At 48.8% G+C, this 20,285-nt stretch overlaps 1 protein-coding gene across 3 annotated transcripts in view; it reads left to right on the top strand.

Annotated features, from left to right (window-relative positions):
- TOX2 (TOX high mobility group box family member 2) overlaps nt 1-13,381 on the top strand; it is a 153,291-nt gene extending 139,910 nt beyond the window's left edge. For all 3 annotated transcript variants that reach the window (XM_064674286.1, XM_064674287.1, XM_064674288.1), the window contains 4 exons: nt 2,828-2,908; nt 4,667-5,074; nt 6,249-6,379; nt 12,101-13,381. In XM_064674286.1, coding sequence (XP_064530356.1) covers nt 2,828-2,908; nt 4,667-5,074; nt 6,249-6,379; nt 12,101-12,137 — 657 coding nt within the window. In that variant the 3' untranslated portion in view covers nt 12,138-13,381. The remainder of the gene's footprint in view (nt 1-2,827; nt 2,909-4,666; nt 5,075-6,248; nt 6,380-12,100) is intronic.
- The last annotated feature ends 6,904 nt before the right edge of the window (nt 13,382-20,285 follow it).

Below are 20,285 nucleotides of genomic sequence, written 5' to 3' on the forward strand. Positions count from 1 at the left end.
GCTTGAGCCAGGGCTGTCCCAGCAAGCCTGGAGGCTCCTACTTGGAGCAATCCCCTGGTCCCTTCAGGAGGATTTGCCACTTGGCTGTCCTTTCCCAGTCTTGCTGCCCCAGACACCACCCAGCAGCACATCCCAATTCAAGGGAGGTCCAGTGCCCCCCTCATACCCTAAAAAAAGACAAAGGCAGATGAAAAGTGGCAAAAAAAAAAAAAAAAAGGGTTTAGCAGATAAAGCAAGTGGTGGGGATGAAGATAGGCGAAGACTTTATTGGTTATTCATTTATTTGCATTTGGGTTTAGGAAGTCTCATTTACCTGCCCTCTCACTGTCCAGAAATTGCAGGTTTTTCTCCAGGCAAGTCTTCCTGATAATTGAATTTGGTTCTGCATAGCTGTGAATACTTTGATTTCTGACCATCTCAGATCAAAAAAAAAAAAAAAAAAAGAAGGGGAAAGGGAAAGGGGGAAAGGGGAAGGGGAAAGGGGGGGAGGGGAGGAAAGGGAAGGGAAGGGGAAGGGGAAGGGGAAGGGGAAGGGAAGGGGAAGGGAAGGGAAGGGAAGGGAAGGGAAGGGAAGGGAAGGGAAGGGAAGGGAAGGGAAGGGAAGGGAAGGGAAGGGAAGGGAAGGGAAGGGAAGGGAAGGGAAGGGAAGGGAAGGGAAAGGGAAAGGGAAAGGGAAAGGGAAAGGGAAAGGGAAAGGGAAAGGGAAAGGGAAAGGGAAAGGGAAAGGGAAAGGGAAAGGGAAAGGGAAAGGGAAAGGGAAAGGGAAAGGGAAAGGGAAAGGGAAAGGGAAAGAGAAAGGGAAAGGGACCGTTGTATTTTGATATTACAGAGTTAAAAAAGAAATTAAATATGCTTTCAATACATCAGCACCCAGCTGGGGCCGCTGTTCATATTTCATTTCTGTGCTGGGTACCAAATTTAAGAGCTGGGTACCACATTTAAGAACATCCAGCAGCAGAGCTGGTGGATACAGTACATGCTGTGGTGGTGGTACTGGTGCTGCTGCTACAGGCACAAACCTGATCTAGTGGAAGGTGTTCTGCCCGTGGCAGGGGGGTGGAACTGGATGAGCTTTAAGGTCCCTTCCAACTCAAACCATTCTGAGATTCTATAATAAAAGATGTGAAGATTGTAGAGGAAGGTAATAGCTCTTATTAAGGGAACTGATACAGTTTGAAGAAATAGTTGCTTTTCACAGGCAAACTCTTCTTCAGGCTGACATTTTGAAATGTAGTTTTGTTCTGAATGGAGCAAATATAATATTTCCTGAATACCATAAAGCCAAAGACAAACTTAGGGAAACGCTTCCATTTCAGAAAATTACCGTCTGAGACCTCCAGTGTGTCAAGTCAAAAAGTTTCATTACAGGAGTTGCTGTGATTTAGCAATGAAAATAAAGCTTTCCAATCCTTTTTTGATAGAATTCATCTGTACTGATTTTAAATTCAGGTAACTGGATAGTTTGACTGCTGGAGATTATTTTCCTTTCCGAGGTCAATGTTGGGAGGGAGTGGGGGGTGCTGACACGGAGCTAAATCATAGAACCTTAGAACTGTTTTGGTTGGAAAAGACCTTTAGGATCATCCAGACCCTTCCCCCAGCACTGCCAAGGCCACCACTAAACCATGTCCCCAGGTGTCACATCCATGTGGTTTTTAAACACTTCCAAGGGTGGCGACTCCACCACTGCCCTGGGCAGCCTGTGCCAGGGCTGGACAATGCTTTCCATGAAGAAATTTTCCCTAATATCCAGTGTAAATCATCCTGGACAGAGATGTGCCTGTGAAGCTTCAGCATCTCAATTGTTGAAAGCTCTCATTGGTTTTAAAGCCAAATTAAATGTATGCAAATTTGTTCTAATAGGAATCAACATTCAGTGCACTGTTTGAGGAGGGGTTTGAGTTTCCAGTGTGGAAAAGAGGGCTGGTGGGTACTTTTCTTGGGAGTTTCTGCCTTCATCCTGAAGTTTTTATTCCATTTTAAAATATTCTTCCCACTCAGTCCCCACAATTACGCAGGATCCCACCACTATTTTATTGGAGGTCCTCCATCTCCATGTGTGGAGGACCAAGCTCTGGGCAGAAAGGGGACCAGCACACCATCATGAGGCATCTCTCATTACGGGGAGAGATGGAAGAGTAACCAATAATTCACTCTTTAAAAGCTTTATTATGTTTTTTTTCTTAGGGAAGTAAACTCTCCTGGTACTTGCTGTTTCCCACGAGCCCCAGCTCAACAAGTCTTAAGATTAGCCAAAAATCTCAGCTTTTATATGATGAGAAAGCAGCTCCCTGCTGTCCAGACTGCAGAGAAGAGCTGGAGCTTTGAGCTCTAAATAATGGGAGAGCCAAGAAAACAAATGGATAGTTTAGGATTTCTGGATGTCTCACCTGTTTTTAAGCTAGTCATCATCATAGGGTCATAGAATGGTTTGAGTTGAGTTGGCCTCAAAGATAGTCTTGTCATCTGAGGATTTGGGCTTTTGTCTTGCTCTTCCAAGAGCCTGGATCATTCTTTGCCCTGGCTCCTCTCGGGAAGTGGTTTCATTGAGTTCACCTTGTAAAATCAGGCTGTGTCTCTTACAGCAGACATGTATAAATTCCTGTCTAGGCACATAGACTACTCTGACCTGTGATGTCTCCCAGAATCCCAGCGTGATCCGATCCAGGGGTTTATGTTCTTGGTTTGGGGTAAATTCCTCACCAGCAGAGTTTTTCGTCCACGTGGCCCCAGTGGAGGGGATCTCACTGAGCAAGCAGGGTGCAGCCAAACCCAGCATCACCCTGTTTTACTTTTCTAATTATTATCCATTCCCTGGTCCTTTCAGGCATACAAGAGGAAAACAGAAGCTGCGAAGAAGGAGTACCTGAAAGCTCTGGCTGCATACCGGGCCAGCCTCGTCTCCAAGGTACCTTGCTGCTGTGGGACAGGGCAGTGCTGTGAGTTGCAACTCATGGGAACCTCCTGGAAGGAGCAAGTTTATAGGAAATACCATGTAATTGTGATATCAGAACCGATATCAGCATTGGCACCTTCCCCAGGCTTTAGCACCCTGCAACAAAACCCAGCTTTGGGTTGGTTTCATCAGCAGGGGAGGGGTGTCCCTGCATGGGGTGTTGTCCCTACTGCCTGTCCCCACCACCAGCAGCCGTTCCTCACCCAGCTCTTGGGGTGTGAGTGCAGCAAACAGGGGCAGGAGGACGAGGCTCAGCGTGGGTGACACTGGGAGCCCAGGGGAGGATGACACCTCAGTACTGGGCTCACCAGCCAGCACTGGTACCAGCATCCTGCTGCACCCTGCTCCTGCTGCACCCTGCTCCAGGCACTTGGGCTGTCCTGGCTGCTCAGGACCCCAGGTCCTGCACACACAGCCTAGAGCAGATTTTTGGGGAGTGGGACCCATACCTGTGTGTTGATGACCATGTGAGCGTGTACGTGCTTAACCCTCCACTGTCAGGCCAAACCCAGAGAGCCCATTTCAGTGCCTAAGGGTGAACTTGGAGAGCATTTCAGGCTCATACAGGAATGATGGGCCAAATGCTTGCAGATCCCAGGGGACCTCACAGCTTGCCCTCCCCTATGCCTCCAGGGAGGGGCCATGGGCTTTTGCTGCCTGTGGATTTGGGGTGGCTCCTGTGGAGTTGGTAGGTTTGCTGGCTCAGGGGTAATGCTGCCCTTGGGTTGTGAGTAAATGTATCAGGTTGGTTTCTCTTCAAAGCTTCTCCTTTGTACTACACCACATCCTCAGCACTTAATCATCACATCCAGCTGCCATGGGAAATAATGTGATGTCCCAAATCAACCATCATCTGCAGGATCCGTGTGATGGTGGTGAGCTGGAAAGCCTCAAAGTCCCTGTGCAGACTGTTGGCTGTCAATTTGCAGACAGAAGAGCAGCCAGGACAGAAAAAGGGAATGGGAAAGACTTTTGGGAGTTTAAAAGCTCTTCTTGGACCTTCTGGAAACCTGTGGGGGTCCTGCCTTGACCATGCCTTGCAGCAGTGTGGGGCAGGAGGCACGGAAGGCGTGGGCTCTGTGGCTTCATTTTTTTCCAATTTCTCCAATGACCAGTTCTCTGCAGAAGAGCAACTCTGTTTTTGAGTACAGCAGCACAGTGTGACCCTGGCTGATGGGTGAGAAAGGATCTGGAGTATCATTACAGAGCCCATCACAGGACAAAAGCCTCATTGTCCAGCCCAGAAAATTTCCCCTTGTTCTTCTCTTTTTCCTGACGAAATGAGGGCACCATTGTCCAGTGCATTATAGACACACCAGGGCTGCAAGAGGGCACAGGATCAGGAAAGCAGAGGTTTTACAGACCCATTTGTTCTCCATTGGAAGCAGAATGTGGTCACCCACCTCTGTGGACTGAAGCAGTGAGCTGCTGGTGGGCCCTTTGCCTACTCACTGGTTAGTTCCCTCAGGTGCTCCAGGCTCTGCCAAAGGGGTGGTTGAGTTACTGGACTTGAGTTTTCCAGATATGGATGCTGCACCCAGCCTGTGGACACCCAACTGCTGGAGGGGTGGGAGTTCATGTGCTGGCTGGTGGGAGAGGAGCAGGAGCCGTGGGGTCTGGGCAGCTCGGTTGGACAGACGGACATCTCGGGACATGTAACCACGTTTCCACTTTTCCTTCCTCATCACCTCCCGTTCTGTTTTCCCACAGAGCTCTGCCGACCAGGGGGAGACGAAAAGCGCCCAGAGCAACCCCCCTTCCAAAATGATCCCCCCCAAGCAGCCCATGTACCCGATGCCTCCACAGGCTTCCTCGCCCTACCCCGGCCTGGGCTCCTTCCTGTCCCCGTCGGACCTGCAGAACTACCGCGGCCACCCCCACGCCGGGCTGTCCCGGACCCTCAGCTCCAAGCCCATGCTGCCCAGCATCAGTGCCTCCCCCCCGCCCTCCTTCCAGATCAGCCCCCCGCTCCACCAGCAGCTGTCCTTGCACCACCCGCAGAGCTCCCTCCTCAGCCAGCCCCTCAGCATGCAGCAGGTCCCCCAGCAGCCCCTCCTGTCCCCCCCCATGGCACTACAGGTACAGCCCCCCATGAACGCCTCGCCTCCCGGGCAGCAGGTGGGTCCGGGGGGTTCTGGGGGGCTTGGGGGGTCTCGGTGTTGATGTTGTCCCCAAGGGAGTCACGGAGTGTGTCCAGGGAAGGGAACGGAGCTGGGGAAAGGGGCCGAGGGAGCTGGGGGGGCTCAGCCTGGAGAAAAGGAGGCTCAGGGGAGACCTTCTGGCTCTGCGACTCCCTGACAGGAGGAGGGAGCCAGGGGGTTGGGTCAGGCTCTGCTCCCAAGTAACCAGCAGTAGGACAAGTGGAAACGGCCTCAGGTTGCACCAGGGGAGGTTTAGGCTGGATATTAGGGAAGATTTCTTCATTGAAAGGGTGATCCCTGGAACAGCTGCCCAGAGAAGTGGTGGAATCACCGTCCCTAGAAGTGCTCAGAAAATGTGTAAATGTGGCACTTGGGGACACGGTTTAATGGTGGCCTTGGCAGTGCTGGGTTGATGGATGGACTCAGTGATCTTGGGGGTCTTTTCCAACCTCAGTAATTCCATGATTCTGTGACTCCTCCAGCACAGGGGTTGAGCTTTAGCTCTGCACAACCAAAAGTGGCTTTTGTAATTTGGTGATAGCTTGTGCCCAGAAAAGAGCATAAAAGGGGATCCTCACAGTCACTTTAGTTGGGGTAGTTGTTGTCACTGAGGGCAGCATTTTGTGAAACTTCATTCCACATAAATTTGTGAATAAAAATTTTAAGTCAAAAAAAAGAAAACCCACATTGCCCTAATTGGGCTATTTTGGAGAAAATCATGTTCTTGGTCAGGTGCCTACCATGACTCTGGTTTATATACATTGCCTAATTTTAACTAATTAAAGCCACCCCCAAAAAATGGGGAAAGCTGATCAACTTTCAGGTGAAGCAGCCCCACAGTGTCCTTGTTGAAGTGCCAGCAGTGGCAACCATTCCCACCTTCCACAGCCATTCCCTCCCACCCAGAAGGGAGGTCCTGACAAACACCAGCAGGGAAGAGGGAAGTAAAACGTGTTGCTGCATTGACAATTGTTTGCAAGAACTCACAGGTCCCACCGTGGTGGTTTGGGGTCATGGGCCTGGACTGCTCCCTCTGTCCTTGGGGCTCCCCATGCACATTTTAGGGACAATGCATGTAAGTGTGTTTATGCACTGCTATTAGATCTGCTCTGGATGCTCCTGTAACCCTCCCTTTCCTCTCCACTCTGCAGGACTTCTCCCATATTTCGTCTGAGTTTCAGAACAGTGTTGGACCCCGTTCGCCCGGCGCATCAAACCCTCCAGGAAGCACTGAGTGGGACAACGACTACCCCAGCAGAGAGTGTGGGGTCAACCACTGCAGGCCAGTAGACAAAACAGCCTATTGCTAATGCAGTTCCTGTGATCTGAGCTGTGACAGTGGACAAGAGCTGGGAATCTGCCCTAAAATGTACAGCAAGAGGGTAGGCTGGTTATGGTCAGGGAAGTTCAAGGCTTCCTTGCCTCTGTAGGCTCACCTGGAAGGAGGTAGCTTAAAAATCATGGATAAATTCTTCACTGGACATGAAGAGATTTCTCTTTTTTTAGATTTCCATCCGATTAGTAACAGAGGGGTTGGACACATTTCCTTCTGGAGCAGACCAGGGAAGCCCAGTCTCCCAAACAGGGTCCTTGGAGGTTTGAAGGTGGCCCTGTCCATAAGGCCAGGGAGACCTCATTGAAGCCTTCCAGTATTTAAAGGGAGCTTATAAAAAAGAGGGAGAACTACTTTTTACATGGCTAGAAAGTGATAGGACATGGGGGAACAGTTTTAAACTAAAAAAGGAGAGATTTAGATTGGATATTGGGAAGAAATCCTTCCCTGTGAGGGTGGGGAGGCCCTGGCACAGGTTGCCCAGAGAAACTGTGGCTGCCCCATCCCTGGAAATGTCCAAGACCAGGTTGGACAGAGCTTGGAGCAACCTGAGATAGTGGAAGGTGTCCCTGCCCATGGCAGGGGGTGGAATGAGATGAGATTTAAAGGTCCCTTCCAGCCCCAACCATTCTGTGGTTCCATGTTAAGCAACATCTGTCTGTTCCTAAAGCGATTGCTCTTATCCCTGAGGCTACAACTTCCCATAATTGTCTCTACCAGCAGGTCCACAGACATCTGCACAGATCCTCTCCCTTATGCCCTACAAGCTCTGGCATGAATGTGCCAACATGAAGGTCCCTTCAGTGCTGCATGAATTCCTCAGTAAATAAAAACCTCGGGATGGTGTTGAGGCTGGGGAACGGGGAGGGTGTGGAGGCCATTTCCAACCACTGCCTAATCCACTGCTCTTGGCTCAGCTTTAATAGTTTGGAGATTCTATTGTGCTCTGTGAAACAGGCCTGGGGTTTGCAGGGGGAGCAGGTTGGGAAGGAGGCTGGGTACCTTTGGAGTATTGTTTGATTCGCTAGAAGTACTGGAACACGGTGCTTTCAGAGGAGATAATAGCCAGCTCCCAGGCTTTTCAGAGCACAGCTCCTGTCTGTGCCAGCAGAGCACTTACAATTGCTGGGCTGTACAGACTGTACAGACATTTATTTCTTTCAGGGAGATAAATAACTGGCTGATCCATTAGAATATCTCTGCTGTCTGCCTGCCCGAGGGGGCTCAGCGACGTGGGCTCTGACAGTGACCTTTGCATGGTCCTTCCCAAAGCCTCTGCAGACAACCTGAAAGAAGGAACATGTTCAGGACTTGATTATAAAAGTCACTTTAAATGTTGTTGGCAAAATGCTAAAGGTGCTGGGTGGGTTGTGGATCTCAGTTTCCAGAGGTGCTGAGCAACTCCCACAGAAATGAGCCCCCCCAGAAATAAATGTCATTTCTTAGGGGGTCAGCTGGGAAAACACTTGATTCCCTCTGCAAATCCCACTGCCTGGGCCCCGTGCAGAAAGCCCAGGATGCTCTAGAAATGGGTGTAATGTTCCCATAGCAGTCAGGACTGAGTTTTATGTTGCTAAAACAAGCTCTGTGACATCTGGCTGGAGTGCTGCATTGTAAGCAGAGGGCCCATGCAATTCATGATCAAAGCTCATGCATTTCATGCCTTTGTCACAGCAGAAATATCAAATTTCATGGGTTTATCGCAGCTTCCTGGAAAAGAAAAATCATTCTAAACCCAAACAGATTATGCAGAGACTTCCAGATAATTATTAGAGTAGATTATACCAAGGAACTCAGATGGATATAGATCAGTACTGCAGAGAGTGCTTAGTGCACTGAAAAATATCATACTGGCTGTTAAGGATGCCCCATCCCTGGAAGTGTCCAAGGCCAGGTTGGACAGGGCTTGGAGCAACCTGGTCTGGTGGAAGGTGTCCCTGCCCTTGGCAGGGGGGTGAAACAAGATGAGCTTTGAGGTCCCTTCCAACCCAAACCGTTCTATGATTCAAAGACTTTCCTTCTGTGCTGCTTTCTCTGATGTACTTTGTACCAGTTTCCACCCAATGTTCAAAGCTGCCCTTGGGCTCCTCAGTGGCACCTTGCCATGAGCTGGGTGGGTCCAGCCATCAGCAGGACCTGGGCACAGCAGTGATGAAGGGAAGGCAGACCTCGCTGGGTTTGATCTGTCAGTGCTGTTTTGGGTGTAACTGGGAAGCCTCTGGATCATGTAATTGCCCATTTCAACCTCGAAAGTGCCTTGAGCCTAAATGCAATTAAAGCAGCACTCTGAGGAGCAAAATCAGCTGCTGGCTGGAAAGAAAGGGGATTATTCACTGATGGGATGTGAGTGAGCTGTAGAGTCCCAGATTCCTGAGAGAGGATGGTCCCACCCTCCCCAGCACACAGACAGCCCTGTCCTGCTCTCTGGGTTATGATTTTTATTTCATGTCTAACCTTGATATTTCTTTAGCTTCCAACATGTGTTGGCACTGGGTTAGCTGGGGTAAAAACCTCCCAGTCCTCATTTTCTTTTGTGTTTGTCACCCAGACAACTTCTGGAAAACTGACAAGGTTGTCTTTCTCTCCGTCCTTCTCCATTAATAAGGGAACTGCTGTAGGGATTTTTGTTTCCCAGCCTATCTGTGCTATTTAAAATGCCATTAAATGACACTTCTTCCCACATGCCCCTTAGATTCTGGGATCCTGTGAGCAGGCACTTCTTAATTCATAACTCAGCCGTGTTAGGGGGAGAGAGAGAGAGAGAGAGTTTTAAATGTTTCTTAGCTCCTGCTTTCCCCATTCTTAATGACTTTTTCCTTACTGACTTCCATCCAATTTTCCTGGCTCTTTCTGGGCTGAAGCCCAAGCTGTCCTAGATTGTGAGCAAAGACATGGGTAGCATTTCTCAGCTCCTGCTTGGTGTGTGACTGTCACTTCCCACAAGTAACTGCAGCATACAATTTTATTGCTTTTTTGCCATCATATCACAAACTCCTTTCATAGTCCCCTGTCTCCCTCACCCGACAGCCTGATTCTGGCACTTGCTCTTTCCCAGGCACTGAATCCCTCTGTTTTGCAGTGACTTTCTCTGAGGGAACTGGCTCACCTCTGTCAGAAGTGCAGCTTGGTTTACAGTCGTGTGCAAATCTTTCTTAATTCCTTAATTAAATCTTATTTCCTTGAAGCACCTCACTTATTTTTTCTGCCTTGTTTTCTGATTACAACTCTTTTCACACCTTCGGTGGCTGGGTCCTTTCCATCCTAGGACATTCTGTGATTCTATGATTTACCTTTTTCTCCTCACATTTAGGTATTTTTGGAAAAACACTGAACTGGATTCATCTCTTCTTGTCCTTCCTCTCATTTGCAAGGCACAGATTAGGTTCTTTTTCTGTATCATCCTTCGACCTTTCTCCCCTCTTCCCACTCTACTTCAGACTAAAAGATAGGACACTCTCCATTATGTCTTGTCCAGACACAGAAAAAAACATGTACAGCCACTCCATCCAGACATTTATAACCTCCCTAATTCCTGCTAATGACAAAGTGATCCTCTCCAAATGGGGGAATTTTCCAAACCAGAAGCTAAATGAGCAAACACTATAAAAAGGCAAGGATAACCCATCACAACTGCACTTAGTTTGGATTCAATTATTTATGTTAATACTTTGTAATGAACTGGGAAATGTACTGTAGCATGTTTTGTAAAATTAATGAAGTTTTAGTACTGGAATACCTTGCTGCTGCTCGGTGGCATTAAATCTTGGCTGAGTGCAGTAGGGAAGACTCTGCATTTTAAATGCAGATTATAAAATGTGGAGATTAGCAAAGGGCGGGCTCTTCACTGTCACGAGGCAGCTCTGTCAACAGCAGCACTGCCTTGCTGACTGCCCCTTCCCTGTTATTCCACTCACCAGCACACCCACACCAGAATCTCCCAAGGCTTTGCAGTGTTCTTCATCACTTTTTAAGGCCAAGATGTCCTTATGGAGCCAGTGATGTTTCCCTCATGAATGTGTAGGCAATAAACCCCAGTAAAATGCCTGGATTTCAGAGCCAAACCCACACAGGACATCAGCCAGGGGAGAGGGGTTTCAGTCACTCCTCTCCCTGCTATTCCATGAAAAAAAAGAGCATCTGGTCTCCCTTGTAGGACACTGCTGATGGCAAGTTAGAGTGGTCAGGGGGTTGAAATGCCAGGTGGCACAGGCAGGGAAGGGAGCAGTGGTTGCTTCTCTGCACACCCTGCTGTCCCCATGAGGGCTGTCTCAGTGCTGTGAGCTGATTTCCCCCCTCCAGAACGCACCTGGATCTCTTGACATCAAAATCATGGTTTCAATAACGTGATAATTCATGATCTGCTGTGCCAGGGATGTGCAGAGCACACAGCCTGGCTGCTGTCCCAGCAGCCCTCCTCCGCAGCCTCCTTGGATTCCTTGTTCCTCCTACGGTCTTCTTCAGGCCAGCTAATCCTGCTCTCTCCAAGATTTATTCCCCTCACTTCTCCATTATTAATTTTTTGCATTTCACATATTTGGGGGAGAGAAGCATCGAGCAGATGGGTGTCTGCTGCTCCCATGCTCTTAAGCCATGAAACATGTAAATCCTCCTCACAAGCATCTTCAGGCATAAGCCCCTCAGTCACATTTTTGGGACCCTCTACTCCTTACACAGAGTCAGAATGATATATTTTATCCAAATTCAGGTGTACACTTCCCAAAGCTCCATGGTTCAGCCTGAGGACAGCGTGTGATGAAGCAGGGGATGGTGGCCCAGGGGCTGATCCCTGGCACAGCATTCCAGTATCCTACTGGTGTGACCTGCAGGGACATCCTGCCCTGCAGCCCCAGCAAGAGGAAAAGTTAAGCCACAGGAAGGAATTTATTGTCGTAGCCCTTATTGTTGAAATTCAGGAATAAATAAAATTGCACCAGGCTCTTACTCTTACTCTTAGTGGGGACCTTTTTGCTCTCTACAACTACCTGAGAGGAGGGTGTAGTCAAGGGGATGTTGTTCTCTTCTCCCAAGTGATGGTACAAGAGGAGACAGCCTCAAGTTGCACCAGGGGAGGTTTAAATTGGATATCAGGGAAAATTTCTTCACTGAAAGGAGGGTCAAGCATTGGAAGGGGTTGCCCAGGGCAGTGGTGGAGTCCCCATCCCTGGAGGAATTTAAAAGGCGTGTAGATGTGGCACTTGGGGACATGGTGCAGTGGTGGCCTTGGCAGTGCTGGGGGATGGTTGGACTCGATGATCTCACAGGGCTTTCCCAACCTCAGTAATTCTGTGACTTTTACGTGCCTCTGCCTTGCCCCCCTCTGTGCAAACCACATGTACAGTTTCAGCCTTGCCATATGGACCATAGAGGAATGAAGCCTAGACTGACTTTATTTCAATTAGAGTAAGGCAGTAACCTAAGTATCAATTTGAAAGTAAGAAGTAAAGCATTTTTGATAATACAGGTAACGAATTGTCCTTTTGATTTTGGTTCAAATTGCTGGGGAAAGTGTTTCACTCAGACAACAGAGGTACTTCAGTTATCCAAGCGGAAATGTACGGACGTGTTCTCATTGCAGAGCACCAACAATAACAAATAAACACCAATTACAAAACCCCCTCCTGGTGTGTTCCAGGATCCTGCCTCACCCTGCGCCTCTCGTTTCTCTTACAGCATGCTGCCAAGGGACAAGGCACTCTACCTCACCTAAGGCTCACCACCCCTTTTGGAGGAGGCTCAGAGGAAGGACACTTGAGAGGGTCTATCCCACGGACCACCCCGGGCAGGCACGAGCAAGTCCTACGGGCGGGAGAGCTGCCACTTGCACCTCGTCGCTGGCTTCATTCCCAGGCTCTGAGAGCAGTTTTGGGTTTTTTTTTTTCTTTCCTTATTTTTTTTTTTTTGGAACTCTAAAAAAAAAAAAAAGTCTACTAGTTTTTGTTTGTTTTTATTTTTCTCCGCGGAAGCCCAAAAATAAAATAATAATAAAAAAAAAACAAACCACACCTCGTGAATCGTAAAGAACAAAAAAAAAAAAAAGAAAAAGAAAGAAATAAAAGCTAAAAATAATTAAAAAAAAATTAAAATAAACGCAAAACCAACAAAAAAAAATAATAAAAATTACCTGAGGACACCGTTTTTCTGCTTGCCATCAGCTTAGCTACAGACTGTTTTCCTAGTGAACTGCTTTTAGACGCAGCATAAGCCCAGGTCTGGTGTCCTACAGCATTAGGCCAGCTCAGTAGGAGGATGCACTCTTTTGACTTGCTAACAGCACTAAACTTTGTGCAAGAAAATGTGAAGTTTGTGTGAATATTGTACATGCAAAGGCCTTGGATGGTCTGGCAAAAAAAAAAAAAAAAAAAAATTACAAAAAATAAATAAAAACTATTCCTAGGTAGGTGGGGGGAGAGAGCAGAAGGCAAAATACGAGCAGAAAAATGTGAAAAAGATCATGAAAATATAATTTGTTGGATAGTTGTAAGTAGTTTACTAAGTGTTTTAGAGCTGTGCTAAAGACATCTTTAAGATTTTTTTGTGAAAGAAATTAGTAGTTTACTTTATAGTAAAAGCATTTTATATTAATTGTAGCACATTTTTTAGTTATACATAGAAGGGAGATGTGTATAAAAAAAAAACCAACAAAAAAAGCCTGCCAAACTTGTTTCTATTATTTGTACAGCAAGAAATGGACAATTTATATCCATGTTGTATGGCATTATTATTTTTTTTCGGCCATATGTCCATCTATTTAAAAATTGCTGACAATGATTTTTGTCTATTTATGAAAAATTAGAGAGCATAATTACAGTTTCTCATAAGGTGCATTTTTGGGGTTCTTTTTTTTTTATTTTATTTTCTATTTCGTTTGACGGCGCTGCTTTGGCAGCACCTGGCACATTCGGTTCACAATGCTTATCTTACCTTTCTTTATAATAAAACATATGAAAAGTAGAGCTGAAGCAGTCTCTCCTTATTCTGGGGGACACCCTGCAAGTGTCCTGGCCAGCGAGATCCCTGCCTTGTCCTCCTCCTCAGTTTTTCCATCCCTCCCTCCTCTCTCATCTCATTCTCACCTGCCCCAGCTCTGTTGACCCGATTCCAGTGTTTCCTTGGATGAGGAGGACACGAAAAGGATGGAAAATTCCCATGGTGTAAGGATGGAACTGGCATTTCCAACCTTCTGTAGCAGGGATGGAAAATTCAAGTGGTGTGAAAAATAGCATGATGTGAAAGTTCACCCCCTGGGCCACCTGCCCGGAGGAAAACTTTTAATTAATGTACCATTTTAAGCCCATTTGTAGACACAGCTTGGCTGTAGGAGTCTCATCATATTGTGTCACAGAAGGGTTTGGGTTGGAAGGGACCTTGAAGCTCATCCAGTTCCACCTCCTGTCATGGGCAGGGACACCTTCCACTAGACCAGGTTGCTCCAAGCCTCATCCAACCTGACCTGCAGCACTGCTCCAAGAATTTGAACAAAACATGGTCGCTTTGATCACCTCATGGTCTCACAAGTGCTGTAAAACCTTCCTGCCAAAGAATGCCCATCAAAATACCAAGCCCCAGCTCTTGCTGCCCCACAGGCCACTGGGCAGGGCAAGGAACATGTTGTGGGAGTTGTCCTGCTGCACCCTCTGGTTGACACCTCATCCTACACACCCTGCTGGCACGTCAGACACCCCAAATCCCACCCAGAACTGCCCACCCTGCATTGGGGCAGGGAGGAAAACCTTCTGAGATAGAGGGAGGGTTTGGGGCATGGTGGGTTTGGACCAAGCAGCCCCCAGCAGACCACCCTGGACACCAGGAGAGGTGGAGATAACAGCACCATGGCAAATCCCTGGAGCTTCAGGACCCCACAGAGGCTTGAAGGTATCCAGGTAGGTCACAAGCTGCTCCTGCAACCATACTGTGGAGCTGGGCAGGGTTCTGGATGAAGCTTTAGATGTGGGGCTCTGCCTCGTCGCTGGCCAGCATGAAGCTCCCCTTTTATCTCTGCAATCTTGAGGCATTTGAAAATAAAAATAAAATGCATAAAAAACCTTCCTAGGGAGCAGCATGAGCAATGGCATTGGCAGCCCAGCTTAGTGAGCTTGTGCTGAGGAGATAATTACCCTGCAATATCAGAGCCAGGAGATTTCTTCCAAATATGCAATTATTAAAATAAGGGGGAGAAAATAGAACATTAAGATGAAAACCTTCCTTGAGTTATCACAGCGAGGAGATAGGACTTACTCCAGGGAGAGTTTCTGGAATGTTAATATTTTGTGTGTGGCAGGTAAGTGGCCTTGAGGCTCTGAAATCACAGGGAAGAGGTTTCTAGCCCTGGGAGAAGGTCTGGAAGGAACCATCACTGGAAGAGTTGCTTTGCTCCAGGTCCCTGTGGTTTGTCCTTTCTGGAGGAAGGTGCCATCCATGATGCCCAGCAGCTCCCTGGCCCTGTGCCCCAGCTGTGTCACCTTTGGGTCGCTGTGACAGTGGATTTGGAGCACTTTGGAAGCCTCCACGGAGAAAGTCTCCTCTATTTGTGGGACCACAGTGCAGGGAGCCATTGAAAGGTGACCTTGCCAGTTTAGGATTAACTGTGCAGAGCAATAGCCACATTTTTAACAACTTTCTGGCCGTCCACCCACATTTCTGCAAGGCTGCTCTGCTCCCTCTGCTTCTCTGCAAAGGGCTCGTGGCCAGCAAGGAGCAAGGACCCACTTCCATCCTTGGTGATGTGGGAGCCACCTGAGGAATGAAGGGCAGTTGGCTCTTAGAGAGCCTGAAGCTTTAATAAGAAATTGTGAGGCATTCCAGACCACTTCAGTCGCTCCTAATCTCTAAATTTGCATGATGGCAGCTGTGCTTAAATGGCATTCCAGCTGTTAGCTAATTGTCATGGACCTGGAGTTGCTCCAGGGAAGCAACTGGGAGCTGAGCCTCCCATCCACCATCACAGCTGGCTCACAAAATCATAGAATCCCAGGATGGTTTAGGTTGGTTCTGGGACCTTAAAGGGCATCCACCCCCTGCCATGGGCAGGGACACCTTCCACTAGCCCAGGTTGCTCCAAGCCCCGTCCAACCTGGCCTTGGACACTTCCAGGGATGGGGCAGCCACAGCTTCTCTGGGCAGCCTGTGCCAGGGCCTCCGCACCCTCACAGGGAAGGATTTCTTCCTAACATATAGTCTAAATTTCCACTCTTTCAGTTTGAAGCCAGTCCCCCTTGTCCTGTCACTATCTGACATTGTAATTAGTTGTTCATAGTTTTTACAGGCCCCCTTCAAGTAATGAAGGGGTTCATCCAGTCTCCACCAACGGGTTCAGCCCCCCGAGGGTCAGCACCAGAGCCCTGGGCTGGGCACCAATGACATGACTGGGGGAGCCTCCCCTTGCCCTGAACCTTGGTCTATAATTAACATGAATAGAAAATGCAGTAGCCGGGTCTCAAGAAGCCTCAGGGCAGGGTCAGCTCTTCCTGAACCCTGCCTGAGTGCCTAAAGTCCCTTTAAAAACCTTTAAATTCCAGGCAGATAACCTAAATCTCTCTCCCTACAAAGCAAATCCCTTGCTTTTGAACATAGGGAAGAATTTATTGCTTTCCTTGTTGCGGTAATTTTTTCCATATTTGAAGAAGGATGTTGGCTCCCCCCCACCTCCTCTCCACCTGCCCCAGCTGTTGCAATGGCAGAGGTCGTGTTCTGGAGCAGGATGAGCTGTGCAGCTTCCAATTTTAGTCAAAGAGCACCAGTTAGATCCTCAAAAGCCCCTGGAACAACTTTGGGGCCGGGGGACTCACAGGGCAGGGGAAGGGGCAGGACCAAGGCAGGCATTCCCAGGGATCAGGCTAATGATGGAGAGGGATGTTAAGAGGCAGGAGCAGGGAGAGACCTGGCTAATTGACTTTGGTTTATGAAGACATAATTAGCAGCGCTGCAGGATGTAATGGGGAGTTTAACAAACCTCATCAGCGGGATCCCGGTGATGTTTAACCCTTGGAGCGCAGCCCCAGGCAGGTGGGGTGGGTGACTCCAGACAGCCATGCCTGGCTCCCACAGAAACAGGGATACCACCAGCATCCCACCACCCCACCAGGACACAGGCTCCTGCATAGCCAGGGTGGGGAAAGGGCCCGCTCCTGACTTGTGGTTTCTCCTCAGGCACCACCCTGAGCTGTGCCCACGGCCACGAACGCCCCGGCAGCGCTGGGAGGAAGCTTTGTCTTTGTTACATCTGTGTTATTATTATCAAGATGATGGAATGGAAGGGAAAACAGCCCTGACAAGCAATATTGAGGGGTTTACGCAAGAGGGATCAAAGGAAAGGACTTCATTTGATAAATCCTGGGTCCCTGACAACTGCAGCACGTGTGAGGAACAGCAGCCTTGTGCCAGCCCCGGCGAGGTCCTGGTCCCTACCGAGGGCAATTTGCACCTTGGCAAGTGTCCATGTTCCCAAAGGTCCTGTAGGGGTTGGGAATGCTGTGGTGAGAGCAGCAGTCCTCACTGTGCTCCTGCTGGGAGCAGAGTGGTCAGACATGGAGCGACTCCATGGTGGTGGAAATGTGCTGCAGCACTGGGACCCAGCTCTTGGCACAGCCCCCACACACGGGACAGCAGGACCCCCAGTGCTGTGCAACCAGGCAAAGGGGTTGGATGTTGGACCCAGCACTGGCTGTGCAGCACCTACAGCTCATCACCCAGACGTGCCTGTGCTCCACCAGAGTTGTGGCTACCATCACACACTTCCACCCAGCCCATGGATGCAGGCATGGGATCACAGAATCATAGAATGGTTTGGCTTGGAAGGGACCTTAAATTTCACCTCATTCCAGCCTCCTGACATAGGCAGGGACACCTTCCACTAGCCCAGGTTGCTCCAAGCCCATCCAACTTGGCCTTGGACACTTCCAGGGATGGAGCAGCCACAGCTTCTCTGGGTAACCTGTGCCAGGGCCTCCCCACCCTCACAGGGAAGAATTTCTTCCTAGTATCTGATCTAAATGTACCCTCTTTCAGTTTGAATCCATTCCTTTTTGTCCTATCACTATAGTTCCGGAGGAAGGGTCCCTCTCCGGTTTCCTTGTAGGTCTCTTGAGATACCAAAAAGTGCTGTGAGGTCTCCACACAACCTTCTCTTCTCCAGGCTGAACAGCCCCAACTTTCCCAGCCTGTCTGCAGAGGGGAGGTGCTCTAGTCCCCTGAGCCTCTTGGTGGCCTCCTCTGGCCTTGCTCCAACACTTCCATGACCTTCTTATGTCGGAGGCCCCAGAGCTGTACACATCACTCCAGGTGGGCTCCTCCCTGCGTGGTGCAAGGGGTCGAGGTGCTTGGGGTGTGAGTCTCACTGGCAGGGCCCCCTGTGCTCCCCCTGCCTCTGCCCACCACTGCCCTCAGGGGGTGGAAGGGTTCTGCCCACCAAGCAAACATGGCATGATGCACCTTTGCCATCTTTCTGAGGGCAGAAGAGCCCAGAAGAAGGCCTGTGTCTTGCATGGATGAACCACAGTCAGTTTGCTTCCATTCCACCCTGTAGTGGGAGATTTGTGAGTCCAGGTCCAAAATACAAAACCATCCCCCTGGCTGGGAATCACACAGCACAGGCAAAGTACTGACTCCAACACACAAGGAGTGCAAAATTATCAGTTTGAACCATGATTTTTGAAGAAGATGAGAGGAATAACAATTGCTCTGGATGAAATACTGTGCTGGCCAGAAGGGTAATTTGGAGTCGGGACTGAGATCAGATGTTTTATCACTGTATCCTCAACTCTTCTTGACTTTCAACTGCAATTTGATAAATCAGCATAATACCTTGCACAGTAATTGCTGTAGATTTTATTCCTAGTGGGGTTACTTTATTACACTGCAAGCACATTAGAGAGCTTTCTGTTGCTCTGCCATTATTATTGTGGGGACAGAGGTCGAATAATGCAGAACTGAGTGGGTGGGTGTTTTTGCAGATGATACTGGTGAGCTCGTTTGCAGGTATTTGTGCAGCTCAGTGACTCCAGCAGGGCTCAGCCTCTCCACCTCAGCACCTCTGTGGCTCCTGCCAACGCCCTGCTTTGCTTTCCTCCCTGTGTTTATGCTCCCATCATGGCTGCAAGGCAGCAAAAAGGCTGAGTATCCATCAGGAAGCCTCACCCAGAGACAGGAGAAAGGACCAGGAGATGCTGCTGGGCTGTCCCTCTTTTAAGGTCAGCCAGGTTGGGCACCTGCAGCTGCCTGAAGTCACTGCCAGCACTCAGTCACGGAGGCAAAATGCAATTCCTCAGCCACTAATCCCATTAAAATTTTATGATGAATGAAGCCACTTGCACTGCAAGTCTGTGGGAAAGTGTAACACTTTTACTGCTCTTCAATATGTAATTAATGTACATTTCATTGCTTTCCAGATGAATTTTCGGTCACAGGAGATAGTTATGACTATAAAATGACAGTTACTTTAGATGGGATACAGACCAAAGGTCAGAGTCTTCTGCAAAGCCAGGAGAGCTGTGTGTGCCCTGGGCCATCCATCTCCCATGGAGCTGGTGAAGGGAAGGCAGAGGGAGAGTGAGGATCCATCTGTCCTAGGGATTCTTCTGTAGTTTGATGTGTCCTCATCCTCCTCTTACACCCCCCATGGTTGAGCATCCCTGCCCACAGTGCCTGTGCCACTGGGATACCCCTCAGCCAGGCAGCTGCTCCACGATGGGCTTTGTCAGATCCTCAGCCCCTCCTGTGGCTCCTGACAAAGGGGGGCTTTAAAAATGACCCCTATTAGCGACAAGCAGCAGAAAATCAATCAGGCCTGTTGGTCTGTGAGAAATACCCGGGCAGAAATGGCATTTATGAAATCACAGAATGACGGAATTGTTTGCATTGGAACGGACCTTAAAGTTCATCTCATTCCACCCCCTGCCATGGGCAGGGACACCTTCCACTAGCCCAAGTTGCTCCAAGCCCTGTCCAACCTGGCCTTGGACGCTTCCAGGGATGGGGCAGCCACAGCTTCTCTGGGCAACCTGTGCCAGGGCCTCACCACCCTGACAGGGAAGGATTTTGTCATAACATCTAATCTAAACCTACTCTCTCTCAGTTTGAAGCCATCATCCCTTGTCCTGTCACTACAGTTCCCCTCTGGATTCCCTCCTGATCACCCACAGGCTGCTTGTCCCTCATTGTAGCCAAATCTGGGAAATATGGCTCCCTCCATCCCGGATTCAAACCTGCACTTTGGTTCCCAGGGGATTACCAGGAGCCTTGGATGTGCCCTACACCTGATGGTGAGAGAGCAAGGAGAGCTGGCTGGATAGAGCCATCTCCACCTCAGCCAGCTCCATGCAATATCCCTCTGCACTCCGTGCAGTGCTGGCAGCAGGAATCTGGTAGCTGGATGTCCAAAGTCAGGCTGCCTTTCTCCATCCCACCGGGGCACTCAGAACATGCAATCATTTCTGTTTCCTGATTAGGAGCTTGTAACTCTCACAATCAAAACGAAGGCTGGAAGAAGTCCCAGGGATTTGGGATTTCTCCAGGAGACAGAATGGCTTGAGGGAAGTTAGGAGAGAAACAGGATAAAGGCATTTCAGAACATATTGAACTTTTTTTTCTTTTTCTGGAGAGCACAGACTGTCAGAACACCAGAAACCATCTCCGGAAGCACTACACTGCAAGGAGATTTATTGGCTTGCAGCACAGTTTATACTAAATTTTTTCTCTAGCAATTTACACAAAATATTTCTGTAGTTATGCAGGGGAGTTTTTATAATTAGAGCTTTATTTGACTGCTTTAATTGTGGCTGGTCTTTTGAGCAGTCCTACCCCTCAGAAAGCTCATCCCGTCTCCCACTCACCCGAATGAAAACGTGGGATACAGAGGGAA

Source organism: Pseudopipra pipra, chromosome 17, assembly GCF_036250125.1.
Source record: "Pseudopipra pipra isolate bDixPip1 chromosome 17, bDixPip1.hap1, whole genome shotgun sequence".
Lineage (NCBI taxonomy): Eukaryota > Metazoa > Chordata > Aves > Passeriformes > Pipridae > Pseudopipra > Pseudopipra pipra.